Source organism: Gracilinanus agilis, chromosome 3, assembly GCF_016433145.1.
Source record: "Gracilinanus agilis isolate LMUSP501 chromosome 3, AgileGrace, whole genome shotgun sequence".
In the NCBI taxonomy this organism is placed as follows: domain Eukaryota; kingdom Metazoa; phylum Chordata; class Mammalia; order Didelphimorphia; family Didelphidae; genus Gracilinanus; species Gracilinanus agilis.
Window position 1 is genome coordinate 52897216 of NC_058132.1, and position 17090 is coordinate 52914305.

Here is a 17090-nt window from a genome sequence, read left to right on the forward strand (position 1 = left end):
CAACGGAGGCTGAGAATCATAGAATAACAAAATGGCAGCAGGCTAAGGAGCACTGGCCAGGTTAAGAACATTGTTATTAGTATTTTTTTAATTTTAAAAATATTTCTTAAATTTATATTATTTTTAAAATTTTATTGTTTTTTTTTTTTAATTGTAAATTTCAAACTGTGGCTGAATATGGGACTTTTTTCTGTCAGGAGAGAATTTCTGCTCAAGTCATTGTTGATGATCTATTCATGATGGCCTCCCTCTGCTGGTCAATGTAGCTCCCAAGCCCCATTGAATGGGCCCACTAGAGTTGGTGACACCATTCCCATTAATGACTGGATGTCTAGCGCCATCTTGTGGCCCATTTCCCACCAAGTCAATTTAAACTCAGGACATTGACTTCCCCGATCCTTTTGCCTCCTCCAGCTCTTAGCATTGTTCTCTGCACTAACTCCCATTTATTAAATAGTTATTGTTCAATTAATATGGCCCTACAGAGAACTCACCAGCCAACTTCAATGTTTTTAAAGGTACAGAGAGGGAGCAAAGGCAAATATTCAGCATTTATTGATACATCAGTGTGTCTGAATCAGACCAATAATATTGAACCTGGCAGAGGGATACCATTTCGGTCATCTTCCAGGATGAAGGCAAACGGTGATATGCTGGGAAGACAGAAAAGTGTAAATCAGAGCCCACCACCAAGAGCTTCCTATAGGTGGCCTGGTCTGCTCCTAGAGAGAGGTAAAAGCTGAGAATGGGTGGAGGCTAAGGGGCAGCTCAGAAGAAGGATTTTAAAAAAGAGATAAGAGAAGCCAAAGGGTAGAGCTACTCTTCCAGGGGGATGGGAGGATGATAACAGCCTAATGGAGACACCTAAGATAAGATACATGGAAGATAATTAAGGCAGAAATCTCCTAGCATTAAAGGGCATGTAGAAAGAGATTTCTAGTATCAGGAATCAGAAGCTAGAGATAAAGAGAATCCCAGGCAGGGAGAACCTTCCATGAAAATGTCTGGAGTCAGGAGGTGGGGGCAAGGGCACATTGACTGGGCCAAGGAGTTGGGAGCAGGAGGGAAGACTGAAAACATAATAAGGCGGTTAGATGGTTAAAGCACCAGGCCTAGAATCAGGTCCTGGGTTCAAATCTCACCTCAGATATTTCTTAGCTGTAAGACCACTGCCTACCCCTTGCAGCTCTTCTGCATTGGAACCAATACCCAGGATTGATTCTAAGCTGAAAGGTGAGGGTTTAAAAAGAATTGAGAATGTTTAGTCTGAAGAAGACTGGGGAGGTAGAGTGGTGGTGAGAGGGGGCCAATTGCCCAAGGGACTCTCTTCAGCTATGCAAAGGGCATGAGGGGCCTTTGGGCTTGTTCAATTTAGCTCCAAAGAGCAAAACAAAGATTGATGTGTAGTGGAGACAGATTGAAAGTCAATTGCAAGAAAAACTTTCTAATAAACAAAAGCCAACCCAAGGATGGAGTTTGTTCCCCTGGCCAAATGTGAGAGTCAGCCCCCTTGCTGGGTACATTCCAGGAGCAACTCTGCCCCTTTTCATCTCCAAAAATCCTGGGACACAATCTGCAGCTGCCAGGGAGGGGCTCAGAAGTGGACCTCCCCCTGCCCTCTGTTTTGTAAGGATAGAAAAATCTCAGATGCCAACTCAGTGTGGTTCAATACTGGGCCAAGACAATCAGAGGCCAAGCCCTGACTATGAAACTAACCTTGGGTTAATGGCCCACACTCTCAGTGCAAAAAAAGAAAACGGCTGGACAATTGCTCCCAGAGGTGACATTTTACATCCCCTCCCAGCTCTGACATTCTCTGTTCTAAGATCTCTCCCAGCTCTGACATTCCCTGTTCTAAGTTCTCTCCCAGCTCTGACATTCCCTGTTCTAAGCTCCCTCCCAGCTCTGACATTCTCTGTTCTAAGCTCTCTCCCAGCTCTGACATTCTGTGTTCTAAGGTCTCTCCCAGCTCTGACATTCTCTATTCTAAGCTCTCTCCAAGCTGACATTCTCTGTTCTAAGATCTCTCCCAGCTCTGACATTCTCTGTTCTAAGGTCTCTCCCAGCTATGACATTCTCTGTTCTAGGCTCTCTCCCAGCTCTGACATTCTGGGTTCTAAGGATCCTCTCTGCCCTGACATTCTGGGTTCTAAGCTCTCTCCCAGCTCTGACATTCTCTGTTCTAAGGTCTCTCCCAGCTCTGACATTCTGGGTTCTAAGGTCTCCCATGGTTCTGACATTGGTTTAAGATCTCAGAGTTCTAACAGCCTATGCTCCGTAGCTCTAACATTCTGAGCCTACAAGAGAACAGAACTTTCCTAAGGGTTACCTTCTCCTTTATGGAATTTGCACATTACATTTTACACATTCCAAGAGGCTTAAGTGTACAGAAGTAAGTGGCCCTCTGGATGCCCTCCAGGTGACTTGTGCATCCCAGTCCTCTACCTGGCCTTGGCTCCAACCCACCGCTCCGGGCCCCACCTAGTCCTTAACCTTTCCAGGAATCTTGCTGTAACCCAGGGAGACAATCTGTCTCCAGAGAGGCTCTGAAGGAATCGGCCCTTTTGCTCGTGGACTGACCCCACCACGAAGGCTGGCATTCAGGCCAGTTGGGGCACCTGGAGGAGATGAAGGCAGAAGAGGCCAAGACTTGGGTTCTTCCACTTCTTTTGTGTGGGCTGGTCATGGACTCCCTCAGGAGTGTGACGAAGGCTAGGGCTGCTCCCAATGTGTCTGGAGCTCTGGAGGAAACCTCTCACACTGAGAGAGCTCCGAAGATATCTGTAAATGCCAGCTCAGACTCCAGGTTAAGAACTCCTGCTCTAGCTGGACTTCTGCTGAATAACAAAGCAAAGAGCCAGAAAGGAGTAAACAGTGATGTCATTTATTTAAAACATTTACTCCAAGAAATATATATATAAAAAAGACAAATTACAGCACTAAACAAGGAAGCTTCTCTTCCCAAGCCTACCCCATTCCACCCTCTGCATTCAAAGCCTCCTGGCAGCAGGCTCTTGGGGGAGGAAGGGAAGGGGACATCCACTGGAAAACATGATTTCTGACGGATCTTGGGTCACTTTCTGTCTCTCTTCAGAAAGTCCCGGGACCCAGAAAAACAAAAGGTGTACAGGACAGTTTGGTTTTATTCCCCCACCCACCCCCAAATCTCTAAAAGGGCTTTTTTTTTTAAACTAATTAGGAAATTCTTATTTCATAATACAGAAATAGAAGAAGGGGGTAGAGAAACAGACATTCCAAAAGGTCTTGCCATGCCCCACCCATTATTTTCTGGCTTCAGTCCCTTTGGCATCATGGGGTATCATGACCAGAAATTAGGAGATTTGCTTTGTATTTGCACCCTTAGTTGATTGAGATTAAAACATACCACCCACCACCCCTCAACCTCCCCTATCCGCCAAGGATTATGGGTTTCTGTTCAATGAATGTCCCTTCCTTTCTGTCCCCCACCCCTATAACCCCAACAAGCTCCCAATAAATCCAACTTTAGTTTCTCATAAGCAGAACCCGAGTGAACGTGTGAGAAAAAGAAGCAAGGTTCCCCCTGTCTCAGGCACACTTCCTCCAAGGCCTAGGGGGTCTCAGTCTTTCCCCCACCCCGGGATGAAACTTGCATTGGGTCTCATTGGTTCAACCAACAACCAAGTTCAGAGCAAGAGCAGGGCGTGAGATTCTCAGATGGCCAGAGGTGTGCCACCCCCAGAAAATCTCCCCTGGTCTCCTTGTGAAACAAGATCAGCTCACAGCTAAGATGAATGGATAAAGGCAGCTCTCTCTCTCAGAGGAGAAAAGATTTTTCTATGGCATTTGTCATGTAGGAGCCCCTAGGGCCATTTCTGACCCAAAGGAAGTCCAAAGCACTTAACTTTGCATCCAGCAAAGGGAGAGGTCATTTTACAGGGTGCCCAGAGAAGGGAAAAAACAAGACAACTTGAAGAGGATTACATTTTTGGCATTTTTTAACATTTGAAGAGAATCCACAACTGGTAACAATAGCATAGAAAAGACCCCAGGAAATTTGCTTTCCCAATGTCGGTGTCCCTGTCCGTGTCCGCCCACTTCAGCACTCTGGACAGAACCTGCCTGAGCTCCACTGGCTGTGCCACCTGAGCTGGAGGAAGACTTTCTATGTCAATTGGGTGGGATGAGAACAGGGGTCTGTAGAAAGGCACCACTTTTTTTTCCCCTCCCAACATGGGATAGCAGGGGGCTGGCAAGAGGAGAAAACCTGAGGCCAAGAGGCAGGGACTGTTCTGACATGCTAGAAGGGTTTTCAGCCATTGGCACCATTTGGAGCTAAGCAAAATCTACCTTGAAGCACCAGGTCCCAGGACTCAGTCTGGACTGCTCAGAAACAAACAAACGAAAACAGCACAGAAAGCCCAGATTCACCGACAAAGGCACAAAAGCTTGATCCATCCCTAATGGATTCCCTCTGCACTGCCAGCAGACCAATCTCCGGGGAAAATTATTTGTGAGCAGACCTTGCTCACACCGAGGGATCCCATAAAGCTGAAACTTCCAAGAGAAAAGAATGAACCCCCTTGCCTCTCAGACAGACAGACAGACAAACAGAGAATCCCTGCCTTGAGGATAACTGGCGCTCCATGGGAAATCTCTTAGGGGAAGGGCTGGGGATAAGCCTGACATGGGAGTCTGTCCTTATTCATTGGTTTTGATCAGAAGTAAAGGGACAAATGGATGGATATACATAGATCTTAAAAAGCTCCCTGTATGAGAGAGAGAGAGAGAGACAGAGAGAGAGACAGAGAGAGAGACAGAGAGAGAGAGAGAGAGAGACAGAGAGAGAGAGAGAGAGACAGAGACAGACTGAAGGAGATCAGAGAGCTGGTTAGGGAAGTGCATGGCCAATTCCCCTCGACTCTCCTAAAAGGGTCAAGAATAAAAGCTGGAAAAGGGCAACACTCAAAACCATCTAATGCCAAGATAGTTGTTCCCAAGGACAAAATCAGCCCTTGGATGAAATGTTTTCACCAAGTCCCCTTGACCTCCAAGGATAGAGGTGATCCCCACCAGTCTGAGATTCTGTCCCCCCATCTTCAATCACACAAGTCAACACAATAAGGAAAGGACTCTTGGAAAAATACAAAGGAAATGAAGCAAAAAAAAAAAAAATATATGTATATAAATGGACAAAAAAAAAGCAACGCTTCCCCTCCCTTCCCACCCAAAACAAACCAACAAATTAAAATAAACCCAAACCAAGGCTCAAAAGTTCCTGCCATTTTCATAGGAATGCTAACTCGTCAACTACGAGCAAATATTTTAATTAAACATTTGGGATGGGGGAGGGAAGAAAGAGAGAAAGGGAGCGAGAAACGCTTTGGAAATCGTACAGTAAAAAGGTAGTAAACGTTGAATTTGCTTATAAAACGGAACCTCGGGAAGACTAACAAACAGGAGCTTCGGCCACCTTTTCGCCGTGTCGCCTCTTCTTCTCATCCGCCTTCTTTGTGTCCCAGTGCACATGGAGTGGCCTGCAGAGCCCGCGGCAGCCTGGCTGCGCGGCATCAGGAGAGGGTGCGCGGATTGTACTCCGGGAGCTTTTTTAGCTTTTCTTTCTCAGTCTCGCTCTCGTCCCTGGCGATCACCAGAGAGTGTGAGTAGCCCATGGCGACCTGAGGAGAGAGGATGGCGCCAGGTGAGCAGAGACGGGACCCTCCCTCCGGGAGGCAGCGGCTCCCCCTCTCAGAAGGGGCAGTCGTCGTGCTTCTCATTTAGGTGCTCCCTAGCGCCCAAAGCCCACGGCTCCGAGGATCTCCAGGGTAGCTTCAAAAAGCTCTCGGGGCAGCCTTGAGCAAGTCTTCTGCAACTGCAACTCCTTCACTTAAATAAAGTGGAAGAGGCTGGACTAAGACTGTGGATGGAGAGCGGAAAAGGACCTCTGAGTACGGCTAACCCAAGATGGGGAAACCGAGGCCCAGAGGGGTCCTCCGGGCGCTGGACGAGGGCCTACACCAAGGGCTCCGCCGCGGCCCTCCTTTCTCCTGCAGCCCCTCCAAGGCCTCTTTGCCCATTTCTAGCTCTAGGACCCAAAGACCAGCCCCCGCACGGGGGTACAAATAACGGGAGGGCCATGGCCGGGCTTAAGGGAACGGCCTCCGGGTCTGGTCCGCAGAGGGCGAGGGGCCGCCGGGCAGGATGACCAGGCGGGCGTGGAGGCTCCGAGCATCCCCTTTCCGGCTAAGTCAGCAGAGGCTCCCCGCCGCCCGCATGGCCCCTGGCCTCGGCTCTACGCTCAGGCAGTTCGAGGTTCAGAGGAAGGCTGGTTTCCCGACTTTCCAGGTCTAATTCCCAACAATTTGGGATGTGGACCAACATCCGGGCTTCTGCTCTTTATGTCGGGGGCCTTACGTGCAAAATGAGGGGGCTTGGGGTCCCTTTGCCTTTCGGCTTTTCTTTTTTTGTGGGGGTGGGGGGAACCCTTAAATCAATTATCCTATTAAAAAAAGAAGAAACAAGCATTCAAGCCCAGGGAGCCAGGGTGATTAAATCCATCCACTGCTGGTACATAAAGATGCAAGAGGGGGTGGCTAGTGGCTCACTCAGTAGCCAGAGATGGGAGGTCCTGGGTTTACATCTGGCCCTAAGACCTTTCCTGGCTGTGTGACCCTGGCCAAGTCACTTCACCCCCATGGCCTAGCCTCTGCCGCTTTGGGGCAAAGGACTGATCTAAGACAGAAGATGAGGTATAAAAAAAAGAGGGAACTATTGGGGTGACCTCGGCCCGGGGGCGAGCCCTGAGAGCAGAGTCCCCGAGCAGATCTCCAGGCATGGCCCACGCGGGGAGCCCCCAACACAGAAGCTTCCTTCTGAGCAGCTTCTCCCGGCAGCCAGGCGGCCTAAGAAGGGAGCTGCAGACGGAGGCCAGGAGGACACCCGCTTCCAGGAACCTTCCCTGCGTGCCGGGGGAGCCGGACACAACGACCTGCCCCTCGCCTTCTCCCCATTCCAGCCCATCTGCTGGGGCCTGGGGAGGGGGAGGCCAAGGCAGCTCCTAGGATGCCGCGGGGTGCCCGGGCAGCGCCCGGTCCTGGCCAGCCGCCCCAGAGCAGGACCGGACCCCGGAGGCACCCAGGAGAGCCTGGACTCAAAGCTTGGAACTTTCCCCATAAAAGTCAAGTTGGTGCACAAGATCGAAAGAATCTACAGCCTGCAGGGACACAAGAAGCCCAACAAGCGTAAGAGAAAAAGGAGGCCGGATCTGAGAGGAAGGGACTTGACCAGGGTCACAAGCTTGGGTCCGAGGTAAGATCTGAACCCAGCTCTTCCCGATTTCTGGCCTCATGCCCAGCCCACACGAAGGAGGCCGCTGCCTGCAGGGCTCACAGGCCTCCCCTCTTGGGCCGGCCTCCCGGCTTTCCCTCTCTGGGGGGCTCCATTCACAGAGAGGCCATGACAGCAGCGCCCGCCCTCCCCTGGGCTCACCTGCTCTGTGTAAATGCCGTCCAAGGTCTTCACCTCCTGGGCCGCGGTGGAAGACTTGGGCTTGTGATCGCCGTAGCCCTGGAGAGGCAAAAAGGACAGAGGAGCGTCGTGAGGCCCCGCGGTGGGGAGAGGCTGCTGGCCCAGCTCTGTGGGGAGAAACGCCACGGCCGCCCGGACACAGGGGCGCCTGGGCAAAGGGGGGGCATTTCTCCAGCTGAAAAGCAGCATCAAAAGGCTTTCAAGGCCTTCCGTGCTCGGGCGCCCCATAAATAGTCTTAAAGGAAGGACCCCTGTGGTGAAAAGAAGGCCCGGCGCGTCCCGTCCAGCCCTGAAGCAGACACGGCATACATAGAACAGGTTCTAATTTGGGGGAGACTCACCCCCCAACCCTCAGCGACATCGGGGGACGTCAGACTGTCCCGGCCTGGGGAAGAGGCCCATCTGCGACCCTGGGAAGGATTTAGGGGGACCCGACCCAAAAGTGCAACAAGGAGAACCTGCCCTGGAGACCTTCACGCGTCCTAACATGCTCTGCCACCGGTCAGTCTGTCCGTCTGTCTCCCCCACAACCAGTCCGCCTTCCCAGGGCCCAGCACCTCCCTGTGAGACTTGTAGAGCCACCAGGCCGGGGTCGCCGCTCCACCCAACCCCACAACAGTGACCCGTCCGAGCTCTCTGTGCCCAAAGGCCACGGCCATCACCCGCGGCCTCTCCTCCGAGGAGCCCCCGGGTCAGGCGGGGGCCCCGCGGGGCGAGGCAGCTCCTCGGCCACGCCTGTCCTTCGGGCCCCGCATCACCCCCATAATCTGTGCTGCTCCTTCAGGGCCGGCCACCGGCCTGCCCAGCCCCAGACCCCGGATTCTGGGGAAGCAGAAGCTCTGCCATGCCGTCTGTTTCTCCTCCCCGGCCCGTGCCGCTCCCCATGCGAAGGCTGCTCCTCTGAGCTCCCCCTGGGGGGTCTGTGTGACGGGGAGGGGGAGGGAGACCCCCGGGGCCGCCTCTGCCCCCAGAAGGGGAAGGAGGCTCTGAGCAGGGTGCCTCCGGAGGCGGAGCTCCTGCCGCAGACCGGGAAGGATCCAAAAGGCGGATGCCGAAGCCAAAGGGAAGCCCGAAAGTTCTCGGGGCAAGACCAAAGGCAGATCAGACAGACAGAGAGACAGACAACAAGCACTTCTCAAGAATGGAGGCCTCCCGGAGCCCTGGTGGGGGCTCTCTCCCAGCCCTGGGACCAGCCCGCCACCCCCGCGTTAGGAGGCTGCCTAAAACCACCCCTTCCTTGAGCAGAAAACCGAGGCTCGAGCGGGTCGGGCGATTTGCCACCCGCGCCCGTCCGAGCGTCCGAGGCGAAGGAGCGCGTTCCCGGCAGAGGCGGGGAGCACGCAGCCACGCAGATGTCCGACCACACACACTCTGCGCAGGGAAGGGGCCGACCTGGAGAAGAGCTCCCATCCTCCTGGGCGGGGGTCCGAGGCAGCCTCCTCTCTGGCCCGGAAGGGGCGCCCTCGCTGGGTAAGAAACCACAGGACGGCGGCTAAGAGGCGGAAAGGGGGCGTGCAGGTGGCAGGAGATGCTCCCGTATCACAGAAGGCACAAGCAGGGCACAGAGAGGGGAGTAACTTGCCCTGAATCACACGGCTCACTCGCTCCCAGGGCCGGCACTCCAACGGCTGTCAAATGTGAGGGCCAGCCTGACACTATCCTGGGGTGCAAAGGGAGGCTCCCCAACCTCAGATCCAGAACGCCTTCCAGGACACCGGGAGGAGACAAAACCTACAGGCATGAAGCGACTCGGCCCTATCTATGAAGCATTCTATATTGGCTTTATATCGCTTCTGTTTGTGGTATCAATTGTCTATCACAATTATGTAAATATGTACATGTTAAAGTTAATATATTGATTAATGCCTAAATGTCAGCAGACAATGTAGAATTAAGGCTGTTAACATCAAACTGAAAAGATGCCCAAATAGCAAAATGGCAAATTCAAGAGAGACACAGGGCGGCCCTGTAGGGGTCAACGAAGCGGCTCAGAGTTTGGGGGGAGGGGGGGGGGGCACTGGGCATGGACATTTCTGCCCCCTAGCGAGGCACTGAACTCCACCGTGCTCCCACCTTGGAACGGACACACGCAGCATCAATTCTAAGGCAGAAGGTAAGGGTTTAAGACAAATATCAGAAATCATGAAGGAAAAGGGCTCTGTGGCTGAAATGGGGTCAGTACAGTCATTCTGGAAAGCAATTAGAAACCGATGCCTAAAACTACGAAGCTATGAACACTACGAACCCCGCAATAACCACTACTGGGGGGGCGGCCCCCCTTAAAAGAGGGAAAAGATCCGCATATGCATAAAAGTATGCCCTCTTTATGTAATGTCAACAAGAAGTAGAGGCTAAGGGAGTGTCTGTTCATTGGGAAAGAGGAACAAGTTACGGTATATAAATAGAACGGCACAATTTGTGCTAAGCACAAATTAATAGTGAAATGATTAGAACCAGGAGACAAATTTCTAATGTAACAACAAAAAGAAAAGCGACTTGAAAGATGTAAGAATGATGACCAATGGAATAACGAGAAAGGGAAGAAAGGTCACCCCTTCCAGATGGCCTTTGGACGCGGCCAATCTAGGCACTTATTTTGCTTGACTCTTCCTATTTGTGGCAAAGATCTTGGAGGAGAGGATGTTAGAGATAGGGAGGAAGAGATTGAGAATGTGAGAGATGGGGGAATGGGGAGAAAGAGAAAGAGAGGAAGAGGGAGAGAAAGAGAGAAGGAAGAGAGAGAGGAGAGAGGAAGGAAGAGGGAGAGAAAGAGCGACAGAGAGAGACAGAGAGAGGAAAAGAGGAAAAGGAAGGGAGGAACAGAGGGAGAAAGATAGACAGACAGAGGAAGAGGAAGGGAGGGAGAGAAAGAAAGGGAGGAAGAGAGAGAGGAGAGAGGGAGGGGAGAAAGGAGGAAGAGAGAAGCCAAAAGAAGGCACAGACAACAGGTTGTTAAGAGTAAGATACTGAACTTAAGCTATAAAGCAAGGTTGGTACTAGAGATTTACAGTTTCATGGTGCTAACAAGTGCTAACTTTTATTCCACAATATATGTGGAAGTGCTCCATTTATATGGCATTTGTGAAGCTCAGGACTTTTTCAAGAAAGGATTAAGTAATGGGTGCATCCTAGGAGGGGTGGAACTGCGAGCTGTATTGTGAGAAATCCAGACACCAGAGATGGTTGGCTTTGGGGCTGCGAGAAGGCGAAGGACACGGGCTGGGACAGAAGTGTGCAAGGCCAGCATTAGCACAGATCGGTGGGAGAGTCTGGTTAGGAAGGAAGGAGGGGGGTGGGGTGGAGATTGAAGCAAACAGGCACTGCAGAAATCACTGGGCTCCTGGGCAGAACGGGGGAGGGAGAATCCCTGCTGGAGACAATGGAGGGGAAGGAGAACACGCAGGAAGGGACAGGAAAGAAGTCCAGGACTGAGGATGCTCATGAGGAGCCCCGGTGCACAGAGCTCCTCCGTCCTGGGCCGGGGGAGGCGACCAAAGCCAAGCACTGAGGAAGGCATATTGATGTGACTGGGAACTGCATTTGCCCGGACATCAGCAGCACAGCTACACATCTACAGAGATGCTTATGGATATGCATGTGCATGTGTGCATCTATATATTTGGATATAGATTATATATAGAGCTCTATATTGCACGTATACGCATAGCTACAGCTATTAGACAGGCACAGCAGGTAGACAAGATCTGGAAATACATTTGGGAACTTAAACTGATTCCAATGACTGCCTTCAATTTCCTTCCCCTCCATCGCTATGTCTATCTCTCTTTAAAAAACCAACAAAACAAAAAAACACCTTCTTGCCATTGTAAAATCAATTCTGTGTATTGAGTATAAGGCAGAAGGGTATGGGCTGGGCAATGGGGGTTAAGTGACAGCTTAGGAGGTGTCTGAAGTCAAACTTGAACCCAGAACCTCAGTGTCCAAGGCTTTGGCTCTCAATTCACTGAGCTACTTACTTGGCCTCCCCCACTTATATANTTGAAGCAAACAGGCACTGCAGAAATCACTGGGCTCCTGGGCAGAACGGGGGAGGGAGAATCCCTGCTGGAGACAATGGAGGGGAAGGAGAACACGCAGGAAGGGACAGGAAAGAAGTCCAGGACTGAGGATGCTCATGAGGAGCCCCGGTGCACAGAGCTCCTCCGTCCTGGGCCGGGGGAGGCGACCAAAGCCAAGCGCTGAGGAAGGCATATTGATGTGACTGGGAACTGCATTTGCCCGGACATCAGCAGCACAGCTACACATCTACAGAGATGCTTATGGATATGCATGTGCATGTGTGCATCTATATATTTGGATATAGATTATATATAGAGCTCTATATTGCACGTATACGCATAGCTACAGCTATTAGACAGGCACAGCAGGTAGACAAGATCTGGAAATACATTTGGGAACTTAAACTGATTCCAATGACTGCCTTCAATTTCCTTCCCCTCCATCGCTATGTCTATCTCTCTTTAAAAAACCAACAAAACAAAAAAACACCTTCTTGCCATTGTAAAATCAATTCTGTGTATTGAGTATAAGGCAGAAGGGTATGGGCTGGGCAATGGGGGTTAAGTGACAGCTTAGGAGGTGTCTGAAGTCAAACTTGAACCCAGAACCTCAGTGTCCAAGGCTTTGGCTCTCAATTCACTGAGCTACTTACTTGGCCTCCCCCACTTATATATAGTCCACCCCCCCACCAGAATGTTAGCTTAGCTCGCGCTCTCTCTCTCTCTCTCTCTCTTTTCCTCCCCCCCCCCTGGAATCTTTATCACTTTCTTTCTTTCCCCCCCACCCTGTGTCTCTTTATCTCTTGTCCTCTCTCCCTCCCACTCGCTGGAATCAGAGCAATCCAAGTCTGAAGAGGCTGCTTCTTCCAGGGTGAATGTGCCCCCCTCCTCGGGGCTGCTAGGGGAAGATTCCTTTTCTGTCGGTTGGCCTGTCATAGGTCTTTTCTAGAAAGGATCCCTTTCTCTTCTTGGACATTACAGGCTGGACTACACAGCCATGCGGGTCCTTGGAGAGTCTATGAACAAGAAGAAAAGGCACCAGATGCTGGAAGGACTAAGAGGGAGGCCCGGCCAAATGGCTAAATCTGGGCCAACCCAGCCAGGAGAGGACCACGTAGCCCAATGTTCACGACGTGCTGTTCTCCCACAAAAACCGAAAACAGGAAGAATGGAGGACAAGGAAATAGGTGAGGACTTCATAACAAAACTCGGCTTCTCCAGGCTCCAGAGGCCAGCCTCAATTCAGGAAGATCAGGAATCCCCCCCTACCCTCACAAAGAAAAGAGGGGTGCTATGGTATTGGACTGTAACAGGGGCTAGGGGAGAGGACTGTGAAACCAGAAATGACGAGCCCCTTCTATATTCTCCCCCTATATTCGTCCCCCTTCTAAAATATCAAATCACCAAAATTCCAAGTGGTCATTTTCCACAATATAAAAATGGGGATAGTTTTAAAATAAGGGATTGGGGGGAGCAAAGGTGATTCTATGGATTGAGAACCAGGTCTGGGAACAATAAGGGTCTTGGGTTCCAATCTGCCCTTAGCCACTTCTTAGTTGTGTAACCTTGGGAGAAGCTTCTTAATTTAACCCTGATTGTCTAGCCCCAGGGCTTTCAGATGCAAAAGATTAAAAGAAAAAAAAAGAAACTCTAAAGATATGACAGCAAAGGAAAGTAATGAATGTTGGAGGGAATGTGGCCAAATTGGGACATTAATGCATTGCTGGTGGAGTTGTGAACTGATCCAGCCATTATGGATGGCAATTTGGAATCATGCTCAAAGGGCTATAAAAGAATGCCTGCCCTTTGATCCAGCCATACCATTGTTGGGTTTGTACCCCAAAGAGATAAGGAAAAAGTCTTGTACAAAAATATTTATAGCTGCGCTCTTTGTGGTGGCAAAAAATTGGAAAATGAGAGAATGTCCTTCGATTGGGGAATGGCTGAACAAATTGTGGAAATAGGTCTTGATCAATGACAGCCATAGAACCCAGAGGAATTGTTCATTGGCTACAGGAAGAGGATGGGAGAGGGAGAGGGAAAGAACATGAGTCGTGCAACCATGGAAATATTCTAAGTTAATTAAATAAACTTTAAAAAAAAAAAAAAAGGTTATCTAAAAAAGGTCCAGTCCAACCTGCCCAATGAGAATGACTTATACAATAAAATGTTATTAAAACAACCCTTGTGGGTTCAAATGTGGCCTCAGATACTTCCTAGCTGGGTGCCCCCCCTAAGTTAAGATGTTGCAAGATTTGCAAGAAGCCACGTTTGGAGGCAGGGCTGCCAGGTGGCCACTTGGAATCTTGGGAGATTCCTGATGCCAAATCCTCAGTGGGGCTGTGCCCTATATAAGGGAGAGAAACCCAGCGGGGGGATTCAGTCTTGAGCCAGAGATGCGGGTGGTTAGGAGGAACCTTTCTCTCCTGACTTTAGTGATTAGCCCAAGAATCAATCCGCATACCTCAGAAGTTACAGATTTTACTACTGAGCTTTAGGGTCAATTAACATCATTCAACAAATTGTTTCAGAAGATTTCTCCATCTAATTCACTTCAATGGAGCTGCAACCTAAGCCAGGCAAGCAGGGTCAATGGCAGCAGGCCAGTGGGTCTGAGCTCAGCCCAAGCTCAACATTCTGATACTGCTGGATGATATATTTTGAGCTAGGAATAGATTTCATTTAGGGAGTCCTAGACACCCTCTTCACTTCCCTGATTATTTGAATAACTCAAGTAAAATCCTCGTTATAAAACTCAAACCATCTACTGACCTTTTGTTGGTTGGCCAGACAACAAGGCAGCCTCAAAGGAGCTTAGAGACGCTCGAAGGACAGAGAGGGCTCCAGCTTGATCCTCTGAGGCTGTGACTAATTATCATAATTAATATTAGCAGTCAGATGTGTTATTGACTTCCACCGATTCACCTACCATCGGTTGATACTAGGAAGGAGTCTTCCTGAGAAACTATTCTGTGATTGGTGGAGGGAATTCCAGAGGAAGTCTGGTTTCACCACTGGTGAAACCAAGGGGAGGCTTAAAGCTCTTCCAACATCCAGGGCTTTTTGCTTTATTCTTCGGAACACCCTGGCCAAGTCACCCACGCCCCACTGCCTAGCCCTTACGGCTTTTCTGCCTTGGAAGCAAGGCACAGTATTACTCCTAAGACACAAGGGGTTAAAAAAGAAGAAGAAACGACATGCAGACAAAGTGAGGGCTTAAAGTGTTACACTACCAACGTTTGTAAAAGCTCTCAGATGCCGGGACAAGAACCTGTGTCAGACCTCTCATAGGCAGGGCTGGGTCTCAGGCCCCTCTGAACAGTCTTCTCATGCCCATTTTACGGAGAAGAACACTTCAACTCAGGGAACCTGTTAGGAGTCTGAATCTCAGCACAGCCACAGACAAAAAAGAGGGGGCTGGAGTCCATAAGGAATCCTTGTCCACCCTGAGAATTCTCTGCCCGCATCACCTTTAGGAAGTCCAGCACTCCCTCCCCCCAGAAGAGGATCAAGACCATTTTCAGGCCCCTCGGCGGCAGCCCGGGGAGAAGGCCGTGTGAGGGGGGCAGGATCAGGAAAATGCAGAGCCATCAGCATGGCCCCAATCCCCCGAGGCACTGGGACTGAAGGGATTGAAAACGGGAACCAATTCCGGTAAGTGGGGGGCTCCCGGGGGCCAGGCCAGAGGGCCGCCCTTCTAGGGCTCCTCCGCAGCTCATACGGAGGGCCCTCAAGGCCTGAAGTCCCTGGAAGAGGGTGATTTCGGCGGGTGTCTCCGCCAGAAGAGACAACACAAGGCTGCCACTCGTCCCAGTGACACATGGAGCCTGGGAGCTCTCTTACAAGAGGAAACACTGGGGAGAGAGAAGGTGATTCTTAGAAAACCCTGACTTGACCTGTGTTTACTTAGCCAAGCTGGCTGCCTTCGAAGGCCAATGTGGACGAGGAGCAGCCCTCGGGCCCGGCGGATGCTCCGCTCCAGATTTGGGGTGACCAACGCTCTGCTCCAGAATTCCTCCTGCTTCCTCCTAGCCTCTGTGCCCAGCCTAGGGGGGTACTGAGGCAGGACAGAGCAGACTAAGATGGAGCAAATAAAGAGCCCCAAAGGAGCAGCCTGCAGCAAATAAGAGATCCACACGGGGAGCCGTAGCTGTCACTCTGAATCCAAGGCCCAACCCTGGCTTGGTACGGGCTTGCCTGGTGGGCCCTTTACAGTTAATCCCTTTTCTTTCCTTCATACGAGACCCTCAGACACTTCCCTTTCAGGGATACAAGGCCTTCAGGTGAAGGTTTAAGCACAGAGAAGGACCTTAGTAAATGTCTGTTAACTGAATCAATTAAAGCTTCAAGAAAAAGAGACAAATCCTTCAGGCACAGCAGATGGGAGAGTGTCGAGTGTTAGGACACTAGAATGGCTTAGGAGGGAGCTCTCCATTTACAGGGGAGGGGACTTGACCCCACGGGGGGAGCAAGCCAGGCGGACGGATGGACGGACGGACGCCTGACCCTCCCACGCCAGAAGATGCTGCTGCCTTCTTACCAATTCACCGAAGGTCGGAGAAGGGCCCCAGCTGATGGTGCTCTCGTCCGCAGCCACGATAATACTGCTCTTCCTGAAACAGAGAGAGAAGCGGTCACCGCTGGTCAGATGGCCTTCTCCACTGCCCTGACCAGCCCTTAGGAGCCAGGGAGCGTCACAGAGCCACAACCACATTTCAATGAATCAATGACAGCATGAATTTATGTGCCAAGAAAAATGGAAAAGCATTTAAGACCCAAAAATACTTTATTTAAAACAAAATAAAAAAATTTAGACTATTTTTATTTAATTTTTAGAATATTGAAGATGTTTTAAGAATAGCATTCTAACTCGTATTCCTTGTTTTTTCTTTCTTTCTCTCGCCCTATTTTTTTTTCTGAGATCAGGTTGGAAAGTGTAGCCGAGCCACAGGGACTAATGCTGAAGCTCTGGGCCAGGCTGCCCTCAGAGGGGAGCCCAGGAGTCCATATACTGTGGTCACATACTGCAAATGCCCCATGGCTGTAGATGACTACAGATTAGACCTCCCTACCAACCTCCAGAAGCAGGGATCCCAGGCGTGCATCCACCAAGCCTGGCCACAGGTACATCCCACACAATCCTGGAAGGAAAATTGCTGGGCCATAAAGCACTCTGTAAAAGGCCGAATGTCTTGTGATTATGGCCTACTATTATATCCGTGTCACAGACAAGGAAAGAAACCGAGAGGTACCGAGGTGTGGAATGTATTGGCCAGTTAATAAATATTACAGCAGGATTGGAACCCACAAATCTCCTGAATTCACAGCTCTTCCCTCCAAACAAGAAAAGACCAAAGATTTCATAAACATTCCTCATTTAAATCTTCCCCTAAAAATGGAAATCAACAACCCTATCAAGCTGCCTCTATCTTTTAATCCAGATTTTAAACTCTTCTCCCCAAAACAAAATACAGCATTACCCTTCAGAGTATGGCAGAAACTGTCAGACATGGGCTGACAATTTGCTAAAATGCTTTTTTTAATCTTTTTTTTTTTTTTTAAAAA

At 50.3% G+C, this 17090-nt stretch overlaps 1 protein-coding gene across 1 annotated transcript in view; it reads right to left on the reverse strand.

Annotated features, from left to right (window-relative positions):
* Positions 1–5290: 5290 nt before the first annotated feature.
* Positions 5291–17090, reverse strand: part of RCC2 (regulator of chromosome condensation 2) — a 29988-nt gene continuing 18188 nt past the window's right edge. Inside the window, exons 10-12 of the mRNA XM_044668696.1 lie at positions 16066–16138; positions 7468–7545; positions 5291–5657 (exon numbers count right to left, since the gene is read on the reverse strand). Of these exons, the coding sequence (XP_044524631.1) occupies positions 5550–5657; positions 7468–7545; positions 16066–16138 (259 nt within the window). The 3' untranslated portion in view covers positions 5291–5549. The remainder of the gene's footprint in view (positions 5658–7467; positions 7546–16065; positions 16139–17090) is intronic.